The following is a 22945-nucleotide window of genomic DNA, read 5'->3' on the forward strand; positions in this document are numbered from 1 at the left end:
GAGGTGGCGGGATTCATCTTTCAGAGGAGTTAGCAGCCCAGACAATATGGAAAACACCAATTTGCCTCATCTAGAGAAACTTCCTAGCAGATATGGGATTATAAAATCTCCTCAAATCATCCAGAGGTCAATTTGTGGAAATATATTCTATGCTCTATAACTGAAATGATGCAGCAATACTTACTTTTCAACCCAAATTTAACTTACGTATACATTTGTAATGTACCATGCGCCCTCTGCTGGTGGAAGGTAAAACTGCACAGAGAGGCTTCCAATTTTATTCAGAGCAAACAAGGAAATACAATTACAGAACTGAGGAGCTGAAGGGACACGGGCATTTCCTAGTGACCCTCACAAAGTTGCTTGGGGACATCTGCAAAGGAAACCTAAGTGAGGGGCAGAGCGATTTCAAGAGGCAGGACTGCGGAGACATGGAGCGTGCACTCATTCTCGTAGGATGTTCAAAGTTAAAAATCATTTTCTTTAGGCCAGTTGGTAGTGTGGTGATTAAAGTGGCGGGATCTCACAAGATGGCTGATAGTCTGAGACCTGGACCCAGCGGTTGAAATTCAACACGCCAGGTGCATGTGCATGTGTGACCAAACTAAGAAAGAATGGAAGAGAAGGGACGATGGTGTGGACATTCCCCACCACCCCCACCCCCAGAGGATGATTTCTCACTTTCTCTCTCGCTCTCTCTGGCAAGTACACACACCCTACAGCAATTTTTTTTTTTAAATTGTTTTTATCAGGACCACCAGAGGGCGTAATGGTTATGTCACTGGACTCACACATGGCCAACTGCGGTTCAAGTCCTGGACCCAGCAGCTTGAAACTCACACCAGGCAGATGCGTATGTATGTGTGTGTGTGTGTGTGTATGCTCAAAATCTCAAGAGGACTAGGGACTAAGGTGTGGCCCTCCCCAAGGGGTGATTGATTTCTCGTTTTCTGTCTCTTGTCTTTCCTGCAAGTGACATGCCCTATAGCAAAAATCTCTTTTTATCCTTGGAGAGGTTTTTACTATAGGATGTGTGAGCTCACCAGAAAGACAGAGACAGAAAGCAAGAAATTACCCCCCAGGGGGAATGGCCACACCACAATGGGCACTCATGCACATGCTCCCGGCATGAGTTTTAAGCCACCAGGTCTGGGACTCAAACTGCAGTCAACTACGTGGGAGTCCAGCGACATAGTCATTACGCCAACTGCTGGTCCCACAAAAACCTCTCTTAAAAAATTGTTTTGTTGGGACCAGCAGGTAGCGTAATGGCTATGTCGCTGGACTCCCACGTAGTCGACTGTGGTTCGAGTCCCGGACCCAGCGGCTTAAACTCACACCGGGCACATGTGCATGCGTGCCCAAGTTCCCGAGAGGAGAATGGAGGAGAAGGGATTGCGGCGTGGCCATCCCCCCTGGGAAGTGATTTCTCGCTTTCTGTCTCTCTGTCTTTCTGGCGAGCGCACGTGCCCTATAGCAAAAAAATACCTCTCCAAAAAAATAAAATTGTTTTGTTGACAGAAATAACCAGCTCCATAGAAATAATTAATGTGGTTTATTACTATGTATGAGATTGAGTGACCGACCCAGAGAAAGACAGTGTAGTGTGTTCTCAGGGTGCTGAGGTGCAGTGGTTTCTTGTATTTAGTTCTGGGAGCAGGAGAGCAGCATGAGGAGCCCTTTACATTGGCCTGGCTCAAACAGGTGGGACATCTGGAGGCAGAGGCGTGCAGGCTATGGGTGAGATTGAAATTCTTAGATTAGCAATTGGTTAATGAAAAACACCAGTCTCTATTCCTGAAAGAAATCAGCAAAAGAATGTCTGTGCTTTACTCTAAGAGGTAAGAAGGCTTACCATGCAGCAGGAAACACTATGCCTGGGACAGGATGTCCCATCCTACTCTCAAAGGACCAGAGTGGTCTGCTAATGTTTGTAGACCTCAGTTATTACTTGTAGGCCTGACTCTTCCATACTCCTTGGAAACAACTTGAAATAGAAAAAAGTAGTCAGAATTCTGTCCTTATTTTGAATGTTAGTTATTATTATTTTTTAAATAACAGATTCTCGTGGTGCAGAGTTGAAAGGGTTCATAGAAAAGCTACTTAAGTCCTTTTAGCAGTCGTTTCCTCGATTCAGAAATGGGGATACTTGGGACCATGTAAAAGGCTTGTCATCAAGGCCAAAATAGCCTAATCCCGTGCACGTAGTGGGTGTTATTTGTTAACTTACAAAATGTGTATTCTAGACTGATTGCAAATATTCAACAAACTGCACACATAACTACAATACTGCTGTCTGGAGTTTTCCACCCCGTGGGTCTCAGTTCAAACATCACCTCCACAGGGAGACTTTCCCTGACTGCCTGCTTTAAAGTACTTTCCTGTCTCCCGTCACTTCTCCGTTTTCTTGTCTTTACAGCTCTGGTAACACTCTGGAATTGTCTGATTCACTTACCAGTTTATGTAATCTCTGCCACTAGAAAGTAAGTTCCATGAAATCGAGGACTATTTTTTCGGCAGAGCCATCTTCGGCCCGGCCAGATCACCTGAGGCTCACCTCCGCCCACCTCTGGCCTCAGATTCTCACTAGGCAGAGCGCCGCCTGGATCGCCCACGTGGTTCGCAGCTAAGCCCCGCCCCTGTGGGCGTGGCCCCCGACGTTGTCCCGGCGGCGCGCAGGCCGTCGTCCGCGGGAGAGGAGCTACGTCACACGCACGCAGGGCCTGTCCGGCTCCTGGTTTCTGCGCAGGCAGTAAAGGGGCGTGGCGAGGCGCAAGGCCCCCGCAGCTGCCGACGCCGCCGCCTGAGCCTTCTCCAGGTGGCTGCTGTCGACTCTCCACAGCTCAGGCAGCTCAGAAGCCACTCTGTTTTGGGGTCCTCGCCACCCTTCCACGTCTCCCGGAAGATACAGCAGGGCCACGGCCGGTCGGAGAGGTGGTTCGCCCTACCTGGGCCCTCTCTGGGCCGGGTCCTTAGGGTGTGCGGCCCGGAAGGGTGACGAGGTCGAGCTGCAGCCTCTCCGGAGTCCTCAGGTGAGGCGGAGGCGAAGGCTCATTGGAGATACGGGTCCCCTTGGGGGTGTTAACGGCCCTGAAAGTGGGGGCGTCTCTGCCTTCCTTCGAGTCGGGCTCGTCTTCGCCCACTTGGGGACTGAGGAAGGGGATAGGAGCGTCTTCTTGGGGTTCAGCCGACGTTGTTTACCGCCCTCCTTTGCCCGACTCCTGCCCGGTCTGGCTTCTTTTTTCTCTCCTGAGGCTCGAACGAGGTGGACAGGAAGCAGAGCGGGGGTCTGTACTCACCTCTTTGGGATCCAGGGGACCGACCGCTGTCTGGCTCTGCGTTGACACCCGGCGATCGGAGCAGGATCTGCCCCTACCCACGCACTGTGCCTGTGGGGCAAGGCCGGAGGCATTACTTGGCTTTTGTACTTGTGATGTCAGCCACGGTTGTCTGTCAGTTTTGCAAGCGCCCAGGGCCGTTCTTAGCATTAAGTTAAGGCAACCTTAAGGTACATGCTATTTTTTTTTAAAGCCTATTAACTTTATCATGGGAGTCAAGACATAAGGAGTTAATAAGTGTTTTGATTGTTTTATTAGGAGAGATAATTTGCCCCAATCACTTGAGTTTTATGTGTCATAAAGCATTTTGTCTCTATTTGATTTTGCATAAACTCTTTAAGTAGACACTTAATAGTCTGTACATTTTGTAAAGCACAGGTTTAAAGGAGTTTCTTTTTAAGATTACTTAGCGTTTGAGAAGCTAGCTATGGGAGGCAGGGGTTAAACAGTGGATTTGGCAGTAGGCTGGCTAAGGTTTGAGTATCTGAACTACCATCCAAACTCTAAATAAATAACTCTTATTTATTTATTTATTTTTAAATTTGCTGTAGGTCAGGCGCGTTTACTGAAGAGAAAGAAAATGAGAAAGCACACACACACACACACACACCCCATAGGAGTTGACACTCCACCATCCCTTCTCTTCCATTCTCCTTTTAGAAATTTGGGCATATACACATGCACACCAGTCTCTCAAGCTTCTGGGTTCTGGATTCTACCAGGCAGAAATGGGGATACTTGGGACCATGTAAAAGGCTTGTCATCAAGGCCAAAATAGCCTAATCCCGTGCACGTAGTGGGTGTTATTTGTTAACTTACAAAATGTGTATTCTAGACTGATTGCAAATATTCAACAAACTGCACACATAACTACAATACTGCTGTCTGGAGTTTTCCACCCCGTGGGTCTCAGTTCAAACATCACCTCCACAGGGAGACTTTCCCTGACTGCCTGCTTTAAAGTACTTTCCTGTCTCCCGTCACTTCTCCGTTTTCTTGTCTTTACAGCTCTGGTAACACTCTGGAATTGTCTGATTCACTTACCAGTTTATGTAATCTCTGCCACTAGAAAGTAAGTTCCATGAAATCGAGGACTATTTTTTCGGCAGAGCCATCTTCGGCCCGGCCAGATCACCTGAGGCTCACCTCCGCCCACCTCTGGCCTCAGATTCTCACTAGGCAGAGCGCCGCCTGGATCGCCCACGTGGTTCGCAGCTAAGCCCCGCCCCTGTGGGCGTGGCCCCCGACGTTGTCCCGGCGGCGCGCAGGCCGTCGTCCGCGGGAGAGGAGCTACGTCACACGCACGCAGGGCCTGTCCGGCTCCTGGTTTCTGCGCAGGCAGTAAAGGGGCGTGGCGAGGCGCAAGGCCCCCGCAGCTGCCGACGCCGCCGCCTGAGCCTTCTCCAGGTGGCTGCTGTCGACTCTCCGCCGCTCAGGCAGCTCAGAAGCCACTCTGTTTTGGGGTCCTCGCCACCCTTCCACGTCTCCCGGAAGATACAGCAGGGCCACGGCCGGTCGGAGAGGTGGTTCGCCCTACCTGGGCCCTCTCTGGGCCGGGTCCTTAGGGTGTGCGGCCCGGAAGGGTGACGAGGTCGAGCTGCAGCCTCTCCGGAGTCCTCAGGTGAGGCGGAGGCGAAGGCTCATTGGAGATACGGGTCCCCTTGGGGGTGTTAACGGCCCTGAAAGTGGGGGCGTCTCTGCCTTCCTTCGAGTCGGGCTCGTCTTCGCCCACTTGGGGACTGAGGAAGGGGATAGGAGCGTCTTCTTGGGGTTCAGCCGACGTTGTTTACCGCCCTCCTTTGCCCGACTCCTGCCCGGTCTGGCTTCTTTTTTCTCTCCTGAGGCTCGAACGAGGTGGACAGGAAGCAGAGCGGGGGTCTGTACTCACCTCTTTGGGATCCAGGGGACCGACCGCTGTCTGGCTCTGCGTTGACACCCGGCGATCGGAGCAGGATCTGCCCCTACCCACGCACTGTGCCTGTGGGGCAAGGCCGGAGGCATTACTTGGCTTTTGTACTTGTGATGTCAGCCACGGTTGTCTGTCAGTTTTGCAAGCGCCCAGGGCCGTTCTTAGCATTAAGTTAAGGCAACCTTAAGGTACATGCTATTTTTTTTTAAAGCCTATTAACTTTATCATGGGAGTCAAGACATAAGGAGTTAATAAGTGTTTTGATTGTTTTATTAGGAGAGATAATTTGCCCCAATCACTTGAGTTTTATGTGTCATAAAGCATTTTGTCTCTATTTGATTTTGCATAAACTCTTTAAGTAGACACTTAATAGTCTGTACATTTTGTAAAGCACAGGTTTAAAGGAGTTTCTTTTTAAGATTACTTAGCGTTTGAGAAGCTAGCTATGGGAGGCAGGGGTTAAACAGTGGATTTGGCAGTAGGCTGGCTAAGGTTTGAGTATCTGAACTACCATCCAAACTCTAAATAAATAACTCTTATTTATTTATTTATTTTTAAATTTGCTGTAGGTCAGGCGCGTTTACTGAAGAGAAAGAAAATGAGAAAGCACACACACACACACACACACCCCATAGGAGTTGACACTCCACCATCCCTTCTCTTCCATTCTCCTTTTAGAAATTTGGGCATATACACATGCACACCAGTCTCTCAAGCTACTGGGTTCTGGATTCTACCAGGATTCAGTTCAGCTGCCTTAACCGTCACACCACTGGCTTGGCCAGCTGGGATCTTTTTATATCTCATACACATTTGGGAAAAATAAAATTGTGTATAGAGATGCTTACCACCTAATGGAGTTGCGAAAGTTACACATGATAAAGATAATGTCAGCATAACATCTGGCACCTAGAAATTCCTTCCAGCATTACTTGTGAGTGCCTACTGTGTGCTTAGATGCTAGAGATTTACTGATGAGCAAAACAGATATGGCCTTTATCCAACACTGCTCCCCATCCCTGAGAAGAGACAGGAAAACAACACATACTTTGAAAACATGAAGGGCTGTGAGAAAAAAATAGGGTCTGAACAGAGAATGATGGGATCTAATTTAGGTAGAAAGAGAAGTCTCGAGTAGATGATATTCAAGTGAAGACCAAAGACAAGAAAGCTGACCGTAAGAGAGTTCAGGCAGAAGGAATGATGAGCACATCTAAGAAATGGTTTACTTTTTCATAGTGTTCTTTTCTATCATGAAATTTAATTTATTAATACTTTGTTCTGTTGTGGCAGATGTCAAGAACTTGTATGTATGGACTGAATGAATGGCTATGCAGTCATACATATGTACGTGTGGATACTTAATGATAGTACGTGTGCACACACGAGAGAGAGAAAACACCCTCAACAAGGTCTCATCACACTACAGTCCCCCTTCTCTAACCCCCCAGCTCCTCAGGATTTGGGGCTTATGATGTAACCAGAGTATTTTAGGTTAACCCCGAGATCTACCCCACGGTTGGCCATGCAGCCTTTGCACCAAAGTCCTTTATGCTAGACTGTACTGCTAGACTTCGTCAATCATACTTTTTATTCTGAACCTATCTTAACATACTTGTGGTACTTACTGAATATTTGAGCTATTGGAAATGTACTTTCAGGACCAGCAGGTGGTGTAATGGTCACGTCACTGGACTCCCACATAGTCAACTACAGTTTGAGTCCTGGATCTGGCAGCTTAAAACTCACACCGGGTGCGTGTGTGTGCGTGCCCAAAATCCTGAGAAGAGAATAGAGGAGAAGGGATTTCTGTGTGGCCATCCCCCAGGGGGTGATTTCTCACTTTGTCTGTCTCTGTCTCTCTGGCAAGTCCATGTGCCCTGTAGCAAAAAGCTCTCTTAAAAGGAAAAAAAGAAAGAACATGTACTTCCATTGAAATAGATTATTAATAATAAAAACAGTGGTGGTGGTAGCAATGGTAGAAGCACCTACTAAAGTGAGTGTGCTTACTGTGTGCCAAGCATTTTGTCAAGGGTTTTTATATATGATCTCATCTTAAAACCATTCTATAAGTACATTCACTTCCCCCATTTACTAGATAAGGTTCTTCAGCTTCAGCTAAGTAGTTTGCTCAAGATTACCTAGCTAGCAAGAGGCAGGGTTAGGATTTCAACACAGGGCTATCTGACTCCAGAACCCAGTCTTAATTACTATACTATGCTGTTATTTCCACACTGACATTTGATGTCCATTTTACAGGTTTCCCCCTGTTTGTTCGGCTGCCGTCATGTCTTGGTTTGTTGATCTTGCTGGAAAGGCAGAAGATCTTTTAAACCGAGTTGATCAAGGGGCTGCAACAGCTCTCAGTAGGAAAGAGAACCCCAGCAACAACATATATAGCAAAAAAATTGACTATCCTGAACTTCACCAACAAAATACAGATTTGACTTATCAGACTGGACCTAAAGCTACATATATTTCCTCTGCAGCTGATAACATTAGAAATCAGACAGCTACCATCTTAGCTGGCACTGCAAATGTGAAAATAGGATCGAGGACACCCGTGGAACCCTCCCATCCTGTTGAAAATGCATCTAGTCCTAGGCCTTCATCCCAGTTTGTTCGAAGAAAAAAGTCAGAACCTGATGATGAGCTGCTGTTCGATTTTCTTAATAGTTCACAGAAGGAGCCTACCGGACGGGTGGAAATCAAAAAAGAAAAGGGCAAAATGCCCGTCTTTCAGAGTTCTCGGACATCAAGTGTCAGTTCTGTGAACCGCGGTGTAGCTGCTGTCAAATCCACTGAAGAAAATTCCGGGAGCCAAAGCCATGGTAGTTCATCCGTTCTCTATTTTAAGAGTTAAGCATGTTGGATATGTCACCGTAGCCTAAAATGCTCTGATAGTCATCCACTCTTTGGGATCTGTTCCCACGGTGTAAGTCCAGACTCTTCAAGTGTGTGGTATAAATAAAGGAGACAGCACTGGATATTGTTAGTATACAGTTAGCGTAGAGACCTTGACTGTTGTCTCTAAGGTAACTTTATTCAGCCAACATCTAAGAAAATTATGTACAGCTTAGTATTGAGGGTGGCTCCTCGGCCTAGTGGTTAAGGGAGCCAGATCAACATGGCCCACCGCATGGTTCAAATTTTGGCCCCATCAGCTCGCAATACACTTTGGGTACAGATATATGCATGTCCCAGATCCTGACAGGGTGGAGAAATGGAGAAGGGATCCTGGCATGACCATGCCTCATTGGGGGGTGCTTTTTCCCCCTCTTTTCTCTGTCAAGTGCATGCATCCTCTGGCAAATTTTTTTTAAAATTTTTGCTTCCGTAAGATACTTTTAAGATTAAAAAAAGAAAATTTTGTAATTTGAAAGAAAAGTTAAGAGTTTTGATTTTGGGACCATCTCATACTCTTTTTCTTTGGGATTATAAAAATGACTGGAAGCTGTACTTCACATATGTTTTAGGTTGTGTCTTTTGGTGTTTTTTTCCTACCTACAATCTTCAGAAATAAAGCTTGAAAAACTGAACTTTGATCCAGATCGAAGAGTTGAAGGCAGTGACCCTAGTAGTGGAGTACGAGCTTAGGATTTGGTTTTCAATTAATTTACTGAAATTTCTCTACAACTCTGTCTTCTCACATGGCTACATGGCTAATTCAGATACCAGCAGAACATTTTAAAATAGCAATATACACAGGCTTTTGCAGGAGTTTTTTATAGAGTTGAGGATTATTGAAGCTTGTAACATTTGTTACAACTCCTATTACTGTATTCACTGTTAGTGAATACATTCTATCTTGTGTTCTTTGGATAAAATGTATAGAAGCAGGGCTTTGGGACTTTAAAGTCAACTGCCGTAGCATTTGGTTATGTTAACACATTCCTAAATTTCTTCTCAGTCACCTTTTTGTTTAATTCAACGTTTTTTGAGAACCAGCTGGGTACAAGGATACAAAATTGTCTAGTGGGTTAAGATAGACACATAAACATAATTCATATATAGTATAGTAAATGCAGTGATTGATGTATGGTCGATGTTGTGAAAACATTGAGGTGGAAGTACCTAATTGCTTAAGGAGCTCAGGAAAGAATTCACAAGAGGGTCTGTATTTTGCCTGAGTCTTAAAGGCAGAACAGGAGTTTTCTGTTAGAGATAGCATTCCATGCAGAGAAAACAAGTCCTTTTTTTTGTTTAGTTTGTTACAGAGTGTGTGTGCTCACTGGAGAGAAATAGAGTGAGTGGGAGAGAGAGAGAAAGCACCTCTGCATGGGGGATGGACATACTGCAGTCCCTTCTCCATTTCCTCTTGGTATTTTGGATAATGCCTTATATGTTCTCCTGTCACACATGCATGTGTGCCTGGCATGTTTTCTTTTTTCAAAACTGACAAGTCTGGGACTTGAACTGCTGTCAGGTGTATGGGATCCTATTGTCCCAATCACCATTCCACCAACTGGCCCAAGAACAGATTCTTTAAAAAATTGGTAGAGTCGGGACCAGCAGTTAGTGTAATGGCTTTGTCACTGGACTCCCACGTAGTCGACCGCGGGTCAAGTCCTGGACCCGGTGGCTTAAAACTCACGCCGGGCATGTGTGCGTGCGTGCCCAAGGTCCCGGGAGGAGAAAGAAAGAGAAGGGGTTGCGGCGTGGCCATCCCCCCTGGAGGTGATTTCTCGCTTTCTATCTCTCTGTCTCTGGTGAGTGCACGCGTCCTATAGCAAAAACCTCTTAAAAAAAAATTGGTAGAGTAGAAAAACTGTGTAGATGAAGGGCAATGAATAAAATGAAGCTAGAGGTCAGCTGGGTGGTATAGTGGTTAAGGCAGCTGGATCCCACATGGCTGACCAAATGGTTTGAGTCTCAGACCCAGTGGCTTAAACCACACCAGGTTATGTGTATGTGAGTGGAGAATGGTGGAGCACAGATTGCAACATGGTCATCCCCTACGTGGGATGCTTTGTCACTTTCCCTCTGTCTCTCTCTAGCAAGTGCACATGCCCTTATTAAATTAAAAAGAAAAAATGGAGTCAGCAGATGGCATAGCGGTTATGTCGCTGGACTCCCACATGGCCTACCGCGGTATGAGTCCTATTCCTGGTGTCTTGAAACTCACGCAGGGCATGCGTATGTGTGTGGCCAAGATTCCAGGAGAATGGAGGAGAAGGGATTGTGACTTGGCTATCCCCCTGGGGGGTGATTTCTCAACTTTCCTTTCACTGTCTCTGTTTCCAGGATAGCATGTGCCCTAAGGCAAAATACCTCTTAAAAAGAAAAGTAAATGAAGCTAGCAAAAAAAGTTGGGACCTGTTTGTGAGGGCCTTTGTATCACAGTGTTACTTGCATAAAGCCATTACAGTATTTCTATAGATCATTGTTAAAGATGGGCCCTGAACAAGCGGTTAGAATCACATATGTGATTTATAAAAAATGAATTATTGGGTAACTCCCCAGACTTCCTGAACAGGTTTTCTAGGAATGCAGCCAGGGTATCTGAATTTTTTCTTGTTTCCAGGATGGTTTTAGGCCAATGAAAGTTGAAGTGACTGTCATAGACAGTCATAGACTGTCACTTGACTGTGATGTGAATAGAGGTCCTTTTTCTTAAATTTTCTTTATTCATGATAGCATGTGTGCGTGCACATGTGGGAATAAGAGCGAGAAATGAGCACTCCACAGAGTCTGGTTACACTGTGATCCCCTCTCCCTTCCTCTAGCTCATCAGATATTGGACAGATGTGTGCTGTGCATGTGTTTCAGGCTGCCTGGTGGGGACTGGAATCATGGTTGCCCTATGAGATCCAGCTTTTCTTGAACAGGACATTACTATTGCCCCATGGAGCCAGCCCTAATAGAGGTCTTTAAGCTAAGAGTTGACCTGAATTATTTTTCTACTTTGAAGGAAAACAATTTGCATTTGATTGTGAAAATTGGGCTGAAGGGGACCTGGCAGGGAAATGAACTAGAACCAGTTATGTACTTGAGGGTTACAGAGATTAAGTCTGCTTCCCTAGGGGAGGGTCTCAGCCTCATGACTTCTAACATTTTGGACCCACTGGTTCACTTGTGGAAGGCTGTCTGTCTTTTGTAGGATGTGTAGCAGTATCCTCGATCTCTTAATTCATTAGGTGCCAATAGTACTTTCAGTTGTGACAACCAAAAATGTGTTTACATGTTGCCATATATCCCGGGAGGGGCAAAACCATCCCAGGTTGAGAACCAGTGCCCTGGGATGCCTGGAAATGTCTAGTAATGAAATCGCTGAGTTGTAGGATGGGACAGTGTTGAAAGTGAACGTTTTTTAAATTCATTCATTATTATTTTTTAATTTGACCAGAGAGAGACAGAGAGAGAGAGAGAGAGAAAGTGAGAAACCAAGCCACCAGGTCCAGGACTCAAGCTGTGTTTAGCCCTATAGGAGTGTCCAGTGCCTTAACCACCACGCCACCTACTGGTCCCCCAAAGTGAACATTATTGTACTTGGCTTTTTGTGGGCAGGTGTTTTCATTTCTCTTGGGTGAATATCTGGGACTGAAATTGCCGGGTAAAACAGTAAGTACATGTTCTGTTTCATTAGAAATTGTGAAACCTCTTACCACACTGTTTATACCATCTTTTACTCCCATCAGCAATGTGTGAGAGTTCTGTCGCTCCGTATCTTTAGCAGCACTTGGTGTCGTCTTTAATTTTAGCCATTTTACTGGGTATGTATTGATTCTCATTATGATTTTAATTTGCATTTCCCTGATCACTAAAGATGTTGGTGAACTTCCTCATGTGACTATTGACCAATTGTTCAATTGAAAAGTATTAAGTCTTTCGCCAATACATTTATTGTCTCAGTTTGGTCATTATATAGTTCACTTTTTATCATATAATTTTCAAGAGTAAGTAAAAAAATAGTACTTCTGTTACATTTAGTAACAAGTTAAAAACCAAGATGAATCTGAATTCAGGAGGCTCTTTGTCTTTGAGCAAGATGTTCTAGCTTCCAATTTGATACATAACAAACTGACATGATCTGTTACTACCCTTCTTGTCTTGAAACCCACAGCTCTTATGTTATGCCTCACATTTTCAGTGTCCAGACTTTTCTGTTTTCAAAAACATTTCAGAGGCAAATGGAAGACTGAAACCCTTTTTACCTACACCCAACCACTCAAATTACTAGGTTGCCCGGAAACTAATGACATATTTTTCTATGTTTTTCTGCACAAAAATGCATCATGATTTTCCAGACAATCTAATATCTTTGGTATTCTTTCCAGGACTGTAGTCTTGTATTCTCTGTCACCATTCATTCAGTTTATCGAGACTGAGGATGCCAGAGGCTCCATTTATGAGAATGAATATTCATCAGAAGGAAGTCTACTGTGAATTTAAATAACATCTTATAACATGGTAGCCAGAGGATCAACTTGAGCCAAAAGGCATTCTATCAAATTAGGCCACTAATGTAGTTGTAGTGTGCTTGCTAATGTAATAATTTTTTTTTTTTTTTTTTTAACAGAAGCTGCTGATAATTCAGATTCTGGCCTGGAAGGCCAAGGCGATTCCTCAAAGGAAAATGCGCCATCAAACACCCCCTGTTCCGATCACAACCCGACACCTAGTGATGATGGCAAATCACATGAACTGTCTAATCTTCGACTGGAGAATCAACTGCTGAGGAATGAAGTTCAGTCTTTAAATCAGGAAATGGCCTCATTACTTCAAAGATCCAAAGAAACTCAAGAAGGTAGAGCCTTATATAAATTGTTCAGGATTAGAAATTTAATTTTAAAAAATAAAAACTTTACATCTACAGTATTAAGAAGAGTTTATATGAGGTTTGTAAAATGATATTTTTATGGGTCCAGCAGTTGACATAATGGCTATGTCACTGGACTCCCATGTAGCTGACTGTGGTTTGAGTCCTGGACCTGGTGGCTTAAACTCACGCCAGGTGCATGGGCGGGCATGCCCAAGATCCTGAGAAAAGAGATTGCAGCATGGCCATCCTCCCTGGAGGGTGATTTCTCGCTTTCTTTCTCTCTGTCTCTCTCTCTCTTTCTAGGGAGTGCACACGCTCTATAGCAAAAACCTCTCCCAAAAAAAAAAAAAAAGATATTTTTATAAAAACACAGGGTCCAGATTTGGAAATGGGACCAATTATCCTTTCACAAACCTGAAACAGAGTATTGGCTTGTTCGGTCACCTTTAGGAACCATGAAATTTAAGAGCTGAGAGGAGCTAAACATTAGAAATGATGTAGTTCACTTGATTTCTTTATTCTGAACTTTCAAGAGAACTGTTCCATGAACCAAAGATGGGATTAAGCAAAGAAATGAATTACTAGGCAGGTCGCAGTGTTGCTGCTCTCAGGGATAGGCGGAATTCCTTCAGGAAATGTGCAGTGAGGTGACCCTGGAGTAGAAAACTCAGGTTCCTTAGAAATAGGAATCAAAAAGGAAATAACCTAACCATAGGAAAAGCTATGAACGTTATTATATGCGGCTGAGGAGAAAACCAGAGAAATGAAACCCTGGCCTTGGTTCCTGGGACTCATTAAAAAGGCATGAAGAGACAGTGGGGAAAGTTTTGCTAGGTATGGTTGGAGACTAGAAGAGCAAAACGGGAAGACAGTGGACTAGTCAGATTGACTTTAGAAAAAGCTTCACTGTGCTGGGACTGATGAAGACACAGAAACAGCTTTTCCTGAGATCCCCTAAAGATTGTTTCAGTACTTCATTATTTTTTCTGCTGGCAGACTGCAGTTGTGGATGATTTCTGCAGTGTGGGAATGCCATACTACATTGCCTCTATGCACCAGTTTCCCAGGTTAAAACAATGACATCTTTTTGCACTGTAATTGGAAGAAACAGTTTAGAAAGTTTCTTCTCTGTGTTTATAGGTTTTGTTTTCCCTTGTTTTGTTCTTGCTGAGATGTGTCTTTGACTTGGGTTTCTGTTCTTTCCCTTGTCTCTAGCAGAACTCCACCAATTCACTGGCCAATGGGCCATTTTAGTGTTAACACTGTGCTCTACTAGTTTGGCTTCCAGATGTTGTGGTATATAGCTCCAATAAATAAATAAATAAACAAACAACATTGTAGAAGATCAGCTAGCTTCATGTCCTTTTTTTTTAACCTATTGACTATAATATAGGTGTGAATATTGGCCTTGAAAAATGGGTGTCCCGTTTGAGGAAAACAAAAAAAGTCCAATTAACTTTGGCAATAAGTAGAATACACAAAGGACCCTAACGAGAATCTATGTGTGCTCTGAGAAAGACATGTTTCATTTTGCTTCTATAGAGAAATGTCATTATTTTTTTTTTTAAAGAATTAAACAAAGCAAGAGCAAGAGTTGAGAAGTGGAATGTTGACCATTCAAAGAGTGATCGAATAACTCGAGAACTCCGAGCTCAGGTCGATGACCTGACTGAAGCAGTGGCTGCGAAGGATTCCCAGCTGGCTGTACTGAAAGTGAGACTGCAGGAAGCTGACCAGCTACTCAGTGCTCGCACGGAAGCATTAGAAGCCTTACAGAGTGAAAAATCACGGTAAGTAGTTCTATTGATGGACAAAAAAGGAAAAAACCATGAACTACAGCAATTCTCTCTTTCTAGTACAAGTGATGATAAGCATTGTAGCGCATCCTACCTTAGGAAAATTTAGCTTTTTGGAAACTTACAAGCATAACAATTTCTTTGGTAGTGTTGGGAGTGTGTGATTAAAAGGAATTCTTTGGGGCAGCCCCACATGACCCTTAAGGCCTATGCATAGGGAGCTGGATTCCATGTAGCTGACTGCACTTTGAATCCCAGCTCTGGCAGCTTGAAAACATGCCAGATGTGTGTGCACATGTGCCCCAAATCCTGAGTGGATGGAGAAATGGAAGGAATAGGACTGCAGAGTGACAATACCCCATGGAGGGAGGGAGTCCCTTTTTTTCTCTCTCCTTCCTCCTCTTTCTCTCTCTGAGGAGAGTACACACTCTCTGGCAATAAAAAGAAATAGAACCATCATTTGATGAACCCTGAAATATGTGAGCAAATTCTTAACTTAAAAGTAATTGAAGAGTATAGTTAGCATCATTAATCTTTCAATACGTGATAAATGCTTATACTTGGATGCCTGAAGTATAGATCACATTTCATTAGAAAAGGAAAAGATTCCTCTAAGAATGATTCAGTGAAACTGTCCTATTTTATGCTTGGCCAACAAGAAGATGCTCTTATTCTACCTATCATTGTACACTGTGAAATGAGTTATTTCACAAGGTGCACTTTCTCTTAGAATAATGCAGGATCACAGTGAAGGCAGTAGCCTACAGAACCAAGCTCTGCAGACCCTTCAGGAGAGACTACATGAAGCGGATGCCACACTGAGGAGAGAGCAGGAGAGCTATAAACAGATGCAGGTAAGAGTGGGAGACTGTGGGGTTGCCTTGTTACTTGGACAAGGAGGGATGGCTTTGTGCTGCTTCATCACACATTTACTCTGCTAAATTCTGCAGTGCATTTGAGAAAACTCTGTTTCTGTGCCCAAATCTGATATTCAAAAAATTAGCTCAGTCCTTCCTGAATTTATTAATTTTATATGTTGAGATATAGTTAAAATAGTCAATATTCATTAGAGATACATAACACATATTTTACTTAATTTGGTTGTGCAACAACCATTACCATTATTTGATTAAATATTGATTTTAGGGGATCTGTTTACTCTTTTTACTTAAGCTTTTTCTGCTTTCAGTTTAATTGGATTCATTTATTCTAAGGGCATAAATAATGTGCATACACTTACTGAGAGTACTTATTTACTTAAATGAATTTTTGCATCTAGTTCAGTCTGGGGCTTGTCTACACATTAGAATCACCCATGTGGTACTTTCTACTGCCAGATGTCTGCCCCCGAGAATCTGATTCTATAGTATGGGGTAGGGCCTCAGGATTGGGGTTTTGGTTTGATAAGATTCACAAGTTTATCTCACGGGCAGTCAGGGTTGCAAACCCCTGGTCTGAGTTGTCTTTTCAACAGGTAAAAATAGTTTAGCTTGAAAGTGAAGATTAGGTAATGTGTTCTGTGTTTTTTAAATTTTAATAATATATTTTATTTAATACAGCATATCTGCAGTATTACCATCTCAACATGTAGTTAATATCAAAAGTTATGAAAGGATTTTTTTCTTTTGCATACTGATTCTTTAAAATATGGAGTAATTTATACTTATACCATATCTCAATCTAGCCACTACATTTTTTTCTGGGAATACTTGGTCTGCACTTAGATTTCATAAAATTTATAGATGAAAAAAGTAGATTCACATACACAAGTTGTTCTAAACATCCTTGGAAGTTTCCTCAAAAAGTTAAGCACAGGGTTACCATATAATCTAGTAGTTCTCCTCCTAGATAAGTACCCAAGGGAATTGAAATTCTATGTTCTTATGTGCATAAGTGTTTATAGCAACATTATAATAGCCCCAAACTGGAAGTAATACAAATGTCCATCTGTAATTACATGACTAGACTGTGGTAGCCATACAAGGAAATACCACTCAGCCATAGAGAGAAGTGCAGTATTAATACACGCATGGGCCTACAGCATGATGAGCCTTGAAAACATTAAGATAAGGTAAAAAAGACTAACACGAGCCAGTCCGGCAGCTCAGTGGATCCCACATAGCTCACCATGGTTGGAATCCCAGCCCAAGACTGACACAAAAAGCCACTTACTGATTCCATTTTTATGAAATGTCCAGGATAGGCAAGTTTGGAAAGAAAGAAAGTAAATTAGTGGTTTCCAAGGGCTGAGAGGAGGGAGGAATGGATGCAGGATTTATTTTGGGTTGATGAAAATACTTGGGGATTAAATGGTGGTTACTACTTGGTGAGTACACTGAAAAACCATTGAACCATACATCTTATTAGGGTGAACTTTATGGTGTATGAATTATATTCTAGCAATTCTGTTACTCAAAAAGTTTCCCAATAATAGAATTACACATTGTTATGTTTCAATTTAAATTAATTACAATGAATAAACCAAAACATCCCAGTCTGTGATTGCATTAGACATATTTCACAAGCTTAGATTTCAGCAGTAGCTCCTGTTCCTTCTCTCCAATACAGGAGTTAATCTTGGACCAGAAGTGTATGGGCTCTAATTATTGACAAGTAACTATCAAAGCTTTCTGACTTCTGAGTTTTTTGGTGATGGGAGTTTTTGAGAATAAAGGTAACAATTCCCAGAACTGAGGGGGATTTATTTCTTACTAGGCTAGTAAATGATAGGCCATGTGTTTTGCAAAGTGTGTTTTCAAAGTTTTTTAAACTAAAAAGTTCCATCAGATAATTTATCGGAAACTTTGTAAAAGAGGAAAACATTAGCTATGATACTGGAAAAGATCTAGCTATTTACTCAATTCTTGTACTTTTAAATAGACTTAATAAGTTTTCTGCCTTTGATTACCTAGTATTAGACTTGACCTAGTATCCAAGTGACCAGATTCACCTGGGAAATTTCTTAAAAAACAGATTCTCAAGTCCAGTCTTGGAAATTCCAGTAAGGAAGTTTGGGAAAGGCCTTGAGTGGACGCATTTGTAACATGCTCCCTGTTGACTTTGATGCATTGGGAGTCACAACCTTAGGTTTCTCATTCTTTATCTCCTAACAAATGTAGAATTTTTTTCTCCCCATTATGTTGTTGGGCTAAGCTAGTAAATCCTGCAAGATATCTGAATGGATGTTTGTAAAATAGATCTCAAAGATGAATGAAATAATAAGTATGATATAAAATGTATCACAGAGCGAGTTCGCTGCACGCCTTAATAAAGTGGAAGTGGAACGTCAGAATTTGGCAGAAGCAGTTACTCTAGCAGAAAGAAAATACTCAGATGAGAAGAAGAGAGTTGATGAACTTCAGCAGCAAGTCAAGCTATGCAAGTCAAACTTGGAGTCTTCTAAGCAGGAATTAATTGACTACAAGCAAAAAGCTACTAGAATACTCCAAGTAAGCCTGACACGTGCATGTCTGATGTTGAGGTGTGCCAGTTAACTGGGCGACACAGAGGCTCTGTGTAGACGCAGTGGGGTATGTGTGTGGCTGGACTGGCTCACTGCAGGGGCCTTGCTGGACTTAGAAATCTTATAAAAAGGGTGAAATGTCTCATTCCCATCGCCTTTTCCCCTTTAATTCGTTCTGCTACTAGTTTTTTGGTTCTGGTCTTCAGCCTATCTCCTTAATCACTACGATGATATTCGCATTTACTAAACCACCAGTTATTCTTTCTTATTGAACCCCTTTGAGTTTTTCAGAGAAATTATTTAGACTTCATCCAACTCTCAAGAGTTACCCCCACCTAGCTCTTTCCCCTTCTCTTAGATCTAAAGTGACCCTACCTTCTACTTTACTGGAAAAAAAAATGCAGTCATCTAATGTAGTTTTCAACTTCTTTCCTTTTTCTCTTATATCAAAGGGAAACATGTCATTTCATTTTTTTCTGCTAGAATAATTTTTCTGCCTGTGCATTGGTTCCTCCATCTCCTCCCACCTCCTTGCAGCTTTTAGCCAGAAGTCTGTCCTCTTCCTCCCTATCTCTCTGCTCTTCCTGGCTCTGCCTACTCAAACCACATGGTTGTTTAGTGGAAGAATGAAAACTAGGTCTTAGGATTTTTGACTTAAAAAAAAATCCTTTAGGGAACCAGCAGTTAGCGTAATGGCTATGTCGCTGGACTCCCACATAATCGACCGCGGTTCGTGTCCCGGACCCGGTGGCTTAAAACTCACGCCGGGCGCGTGTGCATGCGTGCCCAAGATCCCGAGAGGAGAATGGAGGAGAAGGGATTGCGGCGTGACCATCCGCCCTGGGGGGTGATTTCTCGCTTTCTGTCTCTATGTCTCTCTCTGTCTGTCTGGCGAGCGCACGCGCCCTACAGTGAAAATCTCTCAAAAAAAAAAAAAAAACTCCTTTAGCTTTTTGACCACTTCAAACATTTTCCTATCCTCCTCCTCTCTCTCAATATCACAATAACAGAATTGTATAGATGCTGTCTTCATCTCCCCAGAACTCAACTTTAATTCCTTAATATACTTTCCTACTACATATACGAAATTGACTTCTCCAGAGTCTTTTTCATTTGTTGTTTTAAGAGAGAGATTTTTGCTATAGAGCTTGTATACTCACTGGAGAGACAGAGAGACAAAAAACAAGAAATCTCTCCCCAGGGGGATGCCATGCCGCAATCCCTTCTCCATTCTTCTCTCAGGATCTTGGGCACACGTGCACATGCGCCTGTCGCAAGTTTCAAGCTTCTGAGTTCAGGATTCGAACCGCCATTGGCTATGTGGGAGTCGAGCAACGTAACCACTAAGCCATCTTCTGGTCCCTCTTCAATGTCTTCAATGACCTAAATATACCATCTCTGTCCTTTTCTTAGTTTTCATGTATTTTGATTTTGGTAGGGCACGCAACACAGCTAACCCTTCACTTTCTGTGCCACTCACACTCGGTTTCACTCTTTACCCTTTCCTGCCTCTGTTTCTGTCTTGCTTGGGCCCTATTCCCAAGCTCCAAAGAGCGAGGATCTTCTTAAGTCCAGTTCTCTCCTAAACCCTCTGTTACCATTCTTTCTTACCTTGAATGATTATATACTCACTCTACTTTTATCTGTCACCTCCATGTGACTGCAAGCATGTCTCCAACTATATCCTCCTGACCAAGTCTCTGGCTGCCTGCCAGGTAGGCGTAGTTTGTCTTAACCTTCTAATCAACTCCTTCATTCTGCTGTTTGGTTAAAATTATTGCCATCTCTCAGTGAAGCTTGAAACCTCAGGATCATTTTTGACTCACCTGTTTCCTTGAGCCCACATCTCCTAAAAGCTGTGAACACTTTTTTTTTTTTAATTCATGATAGAGCACATGCATGTGTATGAGACAGAGACAGAGAGAGAGAGGTGCTCTCCACGGAGTTTGGCCATGCTGCAGTCCCTGTTCTTCAGTCCTCCAGCCCACCGGATTCTGGGTACAAGCACATGGACCCAGCATCTTTTCAGGCCTACCCGAGACTCAAACCGTGGTTGGGCGTGACTTAAACCATGGTTGGCCATGTGGTTTCCAGTTCTGTGGTTTGATGTGCTACCAACAGCACCACAGAGGCTGGACTGTGAACTCTACAGATCCCATCTCCATGAAATACCGTAGCCGTGGGGGGCGGTAGGTGGCGTGGTGGTTAAACACACTGGATTCTCACATGGCTGACCGTGGTTCAAGTCCAGGACCTGGCAGCTTGCATTCTTGCTTTCCCTTTCTCTCCTCTTTCTCTTTTCTCTCTCTGGTCAAATTAAAAAAAAATAATAATAATAACAAATGGAATTAAATAAATATTTTTAAAAATCTAAAGAAAAAAAAACCCATATCCATTCGATGTAAGCCCTTCTTTCTGATTATAACTCTAATTTGTTAATTCATCGAAAAGGTACTTATTGAGCACCTGGCTATGCACTACACAATGGTAGGTGCTAAGGATTCAAAGCTCAAAAGATCCGTTCTCTTCCTTTATGGGAGCATCTAGTTTGGTGGGGGAAAACTACAGTATAGTATGAAAGTTATTGATGCAGTACAGTAGAAGCTTGCGAAAGAAACCCTTGAAATTTGCCTAGGATGTCAGAGATCACCACACCAAGGAGATGCCGTAGGAAGAGAAACGTGGAGGACGAGTTGGAGGACCCATGACAGGGAGGAGGAATCAGCTAGAACAGCCTGTGCCATGGGGGAAGTACAAGGAGTTCCCTTCAGCCGGGGCATCACGTGTTAGAGACGGGAGATGAAAGTCAGCAGAAGCCAGTTTGTGGACGGCCTGCATGCCATGCCAAGGAGTTTTGATTTTATCCTCTAGGTGATGGGGGGAGGAGGCATTAAGGAATTTGAGTAGCAAGGTCAGGTTTGAGTGTAGGAACTGTGGCAGCAAAGAGGTTAGGGGAGAGTTGGACTCTGTCTTGTCCTTCCCCAGCACAGTGCCTGGTACTTGATATGGTTTTGGATGCTCTGCAGGGATAAGGACGGGATGGTGAGGTCATAGATGGTAAAGAGGTGATTATAAGAAGCGAGGACCTGATCAGGTTTGTGGCAGTGAACATGGCAAGTGGGACAGCTGAGAGATTTTTGAGAGGTAGAATATGTGAGACTGAAGATTTAATTGGACGGAGGGAGAGAAGCAAGTGGAATTGAGAATGATCCCAGGTTTCTGGTTCAAGAGTCTAATGATGTTCCCTTCTTACTAAAGGGACATCAGGACACAGGAGGTTAGGGTTGAAGGAGATGATGACAGATTATGGTGAGCTTGCAAAACTGATGTGACACTGAGGTCAAAGTGTCAGGAAGGTAATTAGAAATGCAGGTTTGTGGGACCAGCAGATAGCATAATGGTAACATCCTGGACTCCCATGTAGTTGACCATGGTTTGAGTCCCAGACCCAGTGGCTGAAAACTCATGCCGGGCGTGTGTGCGTGCATGCCCAAGATCAACGAGGAGAATGGAGGAGAAGGGATTGCAGCATGTCCATTTCCCCCAGGGGAGGTGACTTCTTGCTTTCTGTCTCTCTGTCTCCCCGGTGAGTGCACATGCCCTATAGCAAACATCTCTCTAAAAATAAAAATAAAAGTTACAGGTCTGAACTTTAGTAAGCGGTGTGGCCATTAATCATGTGGGGATGGCCGTGTGATTTAGGAGAGTAGATAAAATTAACAGTCAGAGAGGGAGAAGGGCTGAGGCCCAGGAACACAGTCCAGAACATTTACGAGAAATAAACACTGAGTAAAGGGAGTGGTCACAGGGTGGGGAGATTTAAGAGGAAATAGATGCCATCCAGGGAGGCCAAGCAAGGGGAGAGTTTCAAGTGGGGGATGACCGTCAGATGCCATACAGATGGCTCTGAGGTGGCAGGGACTGAGCAAAGGTCTCTGGTTTGACATGGAGGAAGTCCCTGGGGACTTCACAAAAGAATATTCCAGGATACTTTGGGAAGCGAAGACAAAGACAGTGACCACTTGACTATGGACAAGGACAGGATGATAGCTAGATGAGGATGTGAGGCTAGGCAGTTTTTATTTTTTTTTCTATTTTTTAAAAAATAACTTACAAGGGCCAGTGGGTCCCACATGGCTGACCATGGTTTGAATCCTGGACCTAGCAGCTTTACACTCATGCTAGGAACATGTGCATGCATATCCAAAATCCCAGGAGGAGAAGGGATTGCGGTGTGCTATCCCCCCAGGGGGTGATTTCTCAATGTCCCCCTCACTGTCTCTATCTGTCTCTGTGGCGAGCACATATGCCCTAAGACAAAAGCCTCTAAAATTTTTTTTGTAAATCCATAGGCCATTTGGCTTGTGGAGCATGGTTTGTGAGCACCTGCCTTAGAGCACTGCCATATTAACCCTACTAAAATGCATCCCTGGTCATATCACTCCCCTGTCTACTTTTTGGTAATTTGTTCTTGCCAAGTAAAATGAAAATGTTTTAAACTAGCTTCTGGAGCCGCCCTAATGGACCGTCTGAACTGCGTCTCACAGCACTTCTACAGGTCCTTTCCACTCCACAGGTGCTTTTGTGTTTTTATGCTTCGCCCTCTCTTTTCTCTACACCTCAGAAAGATCCCAGCCATGGATAGCAGATGGCTGGACTACCACGTAGTTGCCCGTG

General features: G+C 43.6%; 1 protein-coding gene and 1 long non-coding RNA gene across 4 annotated transcripts in view; one reads left to right on the forward strand and one right to left on the reverse strand.

Moving 5' to 3' along the window:
* Positions 1 to 1538: 1538 nt before the first annotated feature.
* On the reverse strand, positions 1539 to 2831 carry LOC106735645 (uncharacterized). Its single transcript, XR_001370927.1, has 2 exons — positions 2456 to 2831; positions 1539 to 1734 (listed from the first exon to the last, which is right to left on the reverse strand). It is a non-coding gene; the product is annotated as an uncharacterized LOC106735645 (long non-coding RNA).
* A 22-nt stretch (positions 2832 to 2853) lies between these two features.
* Positions 2854 to 22945, forward strand: part of GOLGA5 (golgin A5) — a 38664-nt gene continuing 18572 nt past the window's right edge. The window contains exons 1-6 of one of the 3 annotated variants that reach the window (XM_006155812.3): positions 2854 to 3032; positions 7507 to 8078; positions 12767 to 12994; positions 14580 to 14799; positions 15536 to 15659; positions 18051 to 18254. In XM_006155812.3, coding sequence (XP_006155874.1) covers positions 7535 to 8078; positions 12767 to 12994; positions 14580 to 14799; positions 15536 to 15659; positions 18051 to 18254 — 1320 coding nt within the window. In that variant the 5' untranslated portion in view covers positions 2854 to 3032; positions 7507 to 7534. Of the gene's footprint in view, positions 3033 to 4383; positions 4960 to 5306; positions 5436 to 7506; positions 8079 to 12766; positions 12995 to 14579; positions 14800 to 15535; positions 15660 to 18050; positions 18255 to 22945 lie in introns of those variants that run through there. The other 2 variants (XM_006155811.3, XM_006155813.3) reach the window with 2 other exon arrangements.

Source organism: Tupaia chinensis, unplaced genomic scaffold, assembly GCF_000334495.1.
Source record: "Tupaia chinensis unplaced genomic scaffold, TupChi_1.0 Scaffold000469_1, whole genome shotgun sequence".
NCBI classification, from domain to species: Eukaryota; Metazoa; Chordata; class Mammalia; order Scandentia; family Tupaiidae; genus Tupaia; species Tupaia belangeri.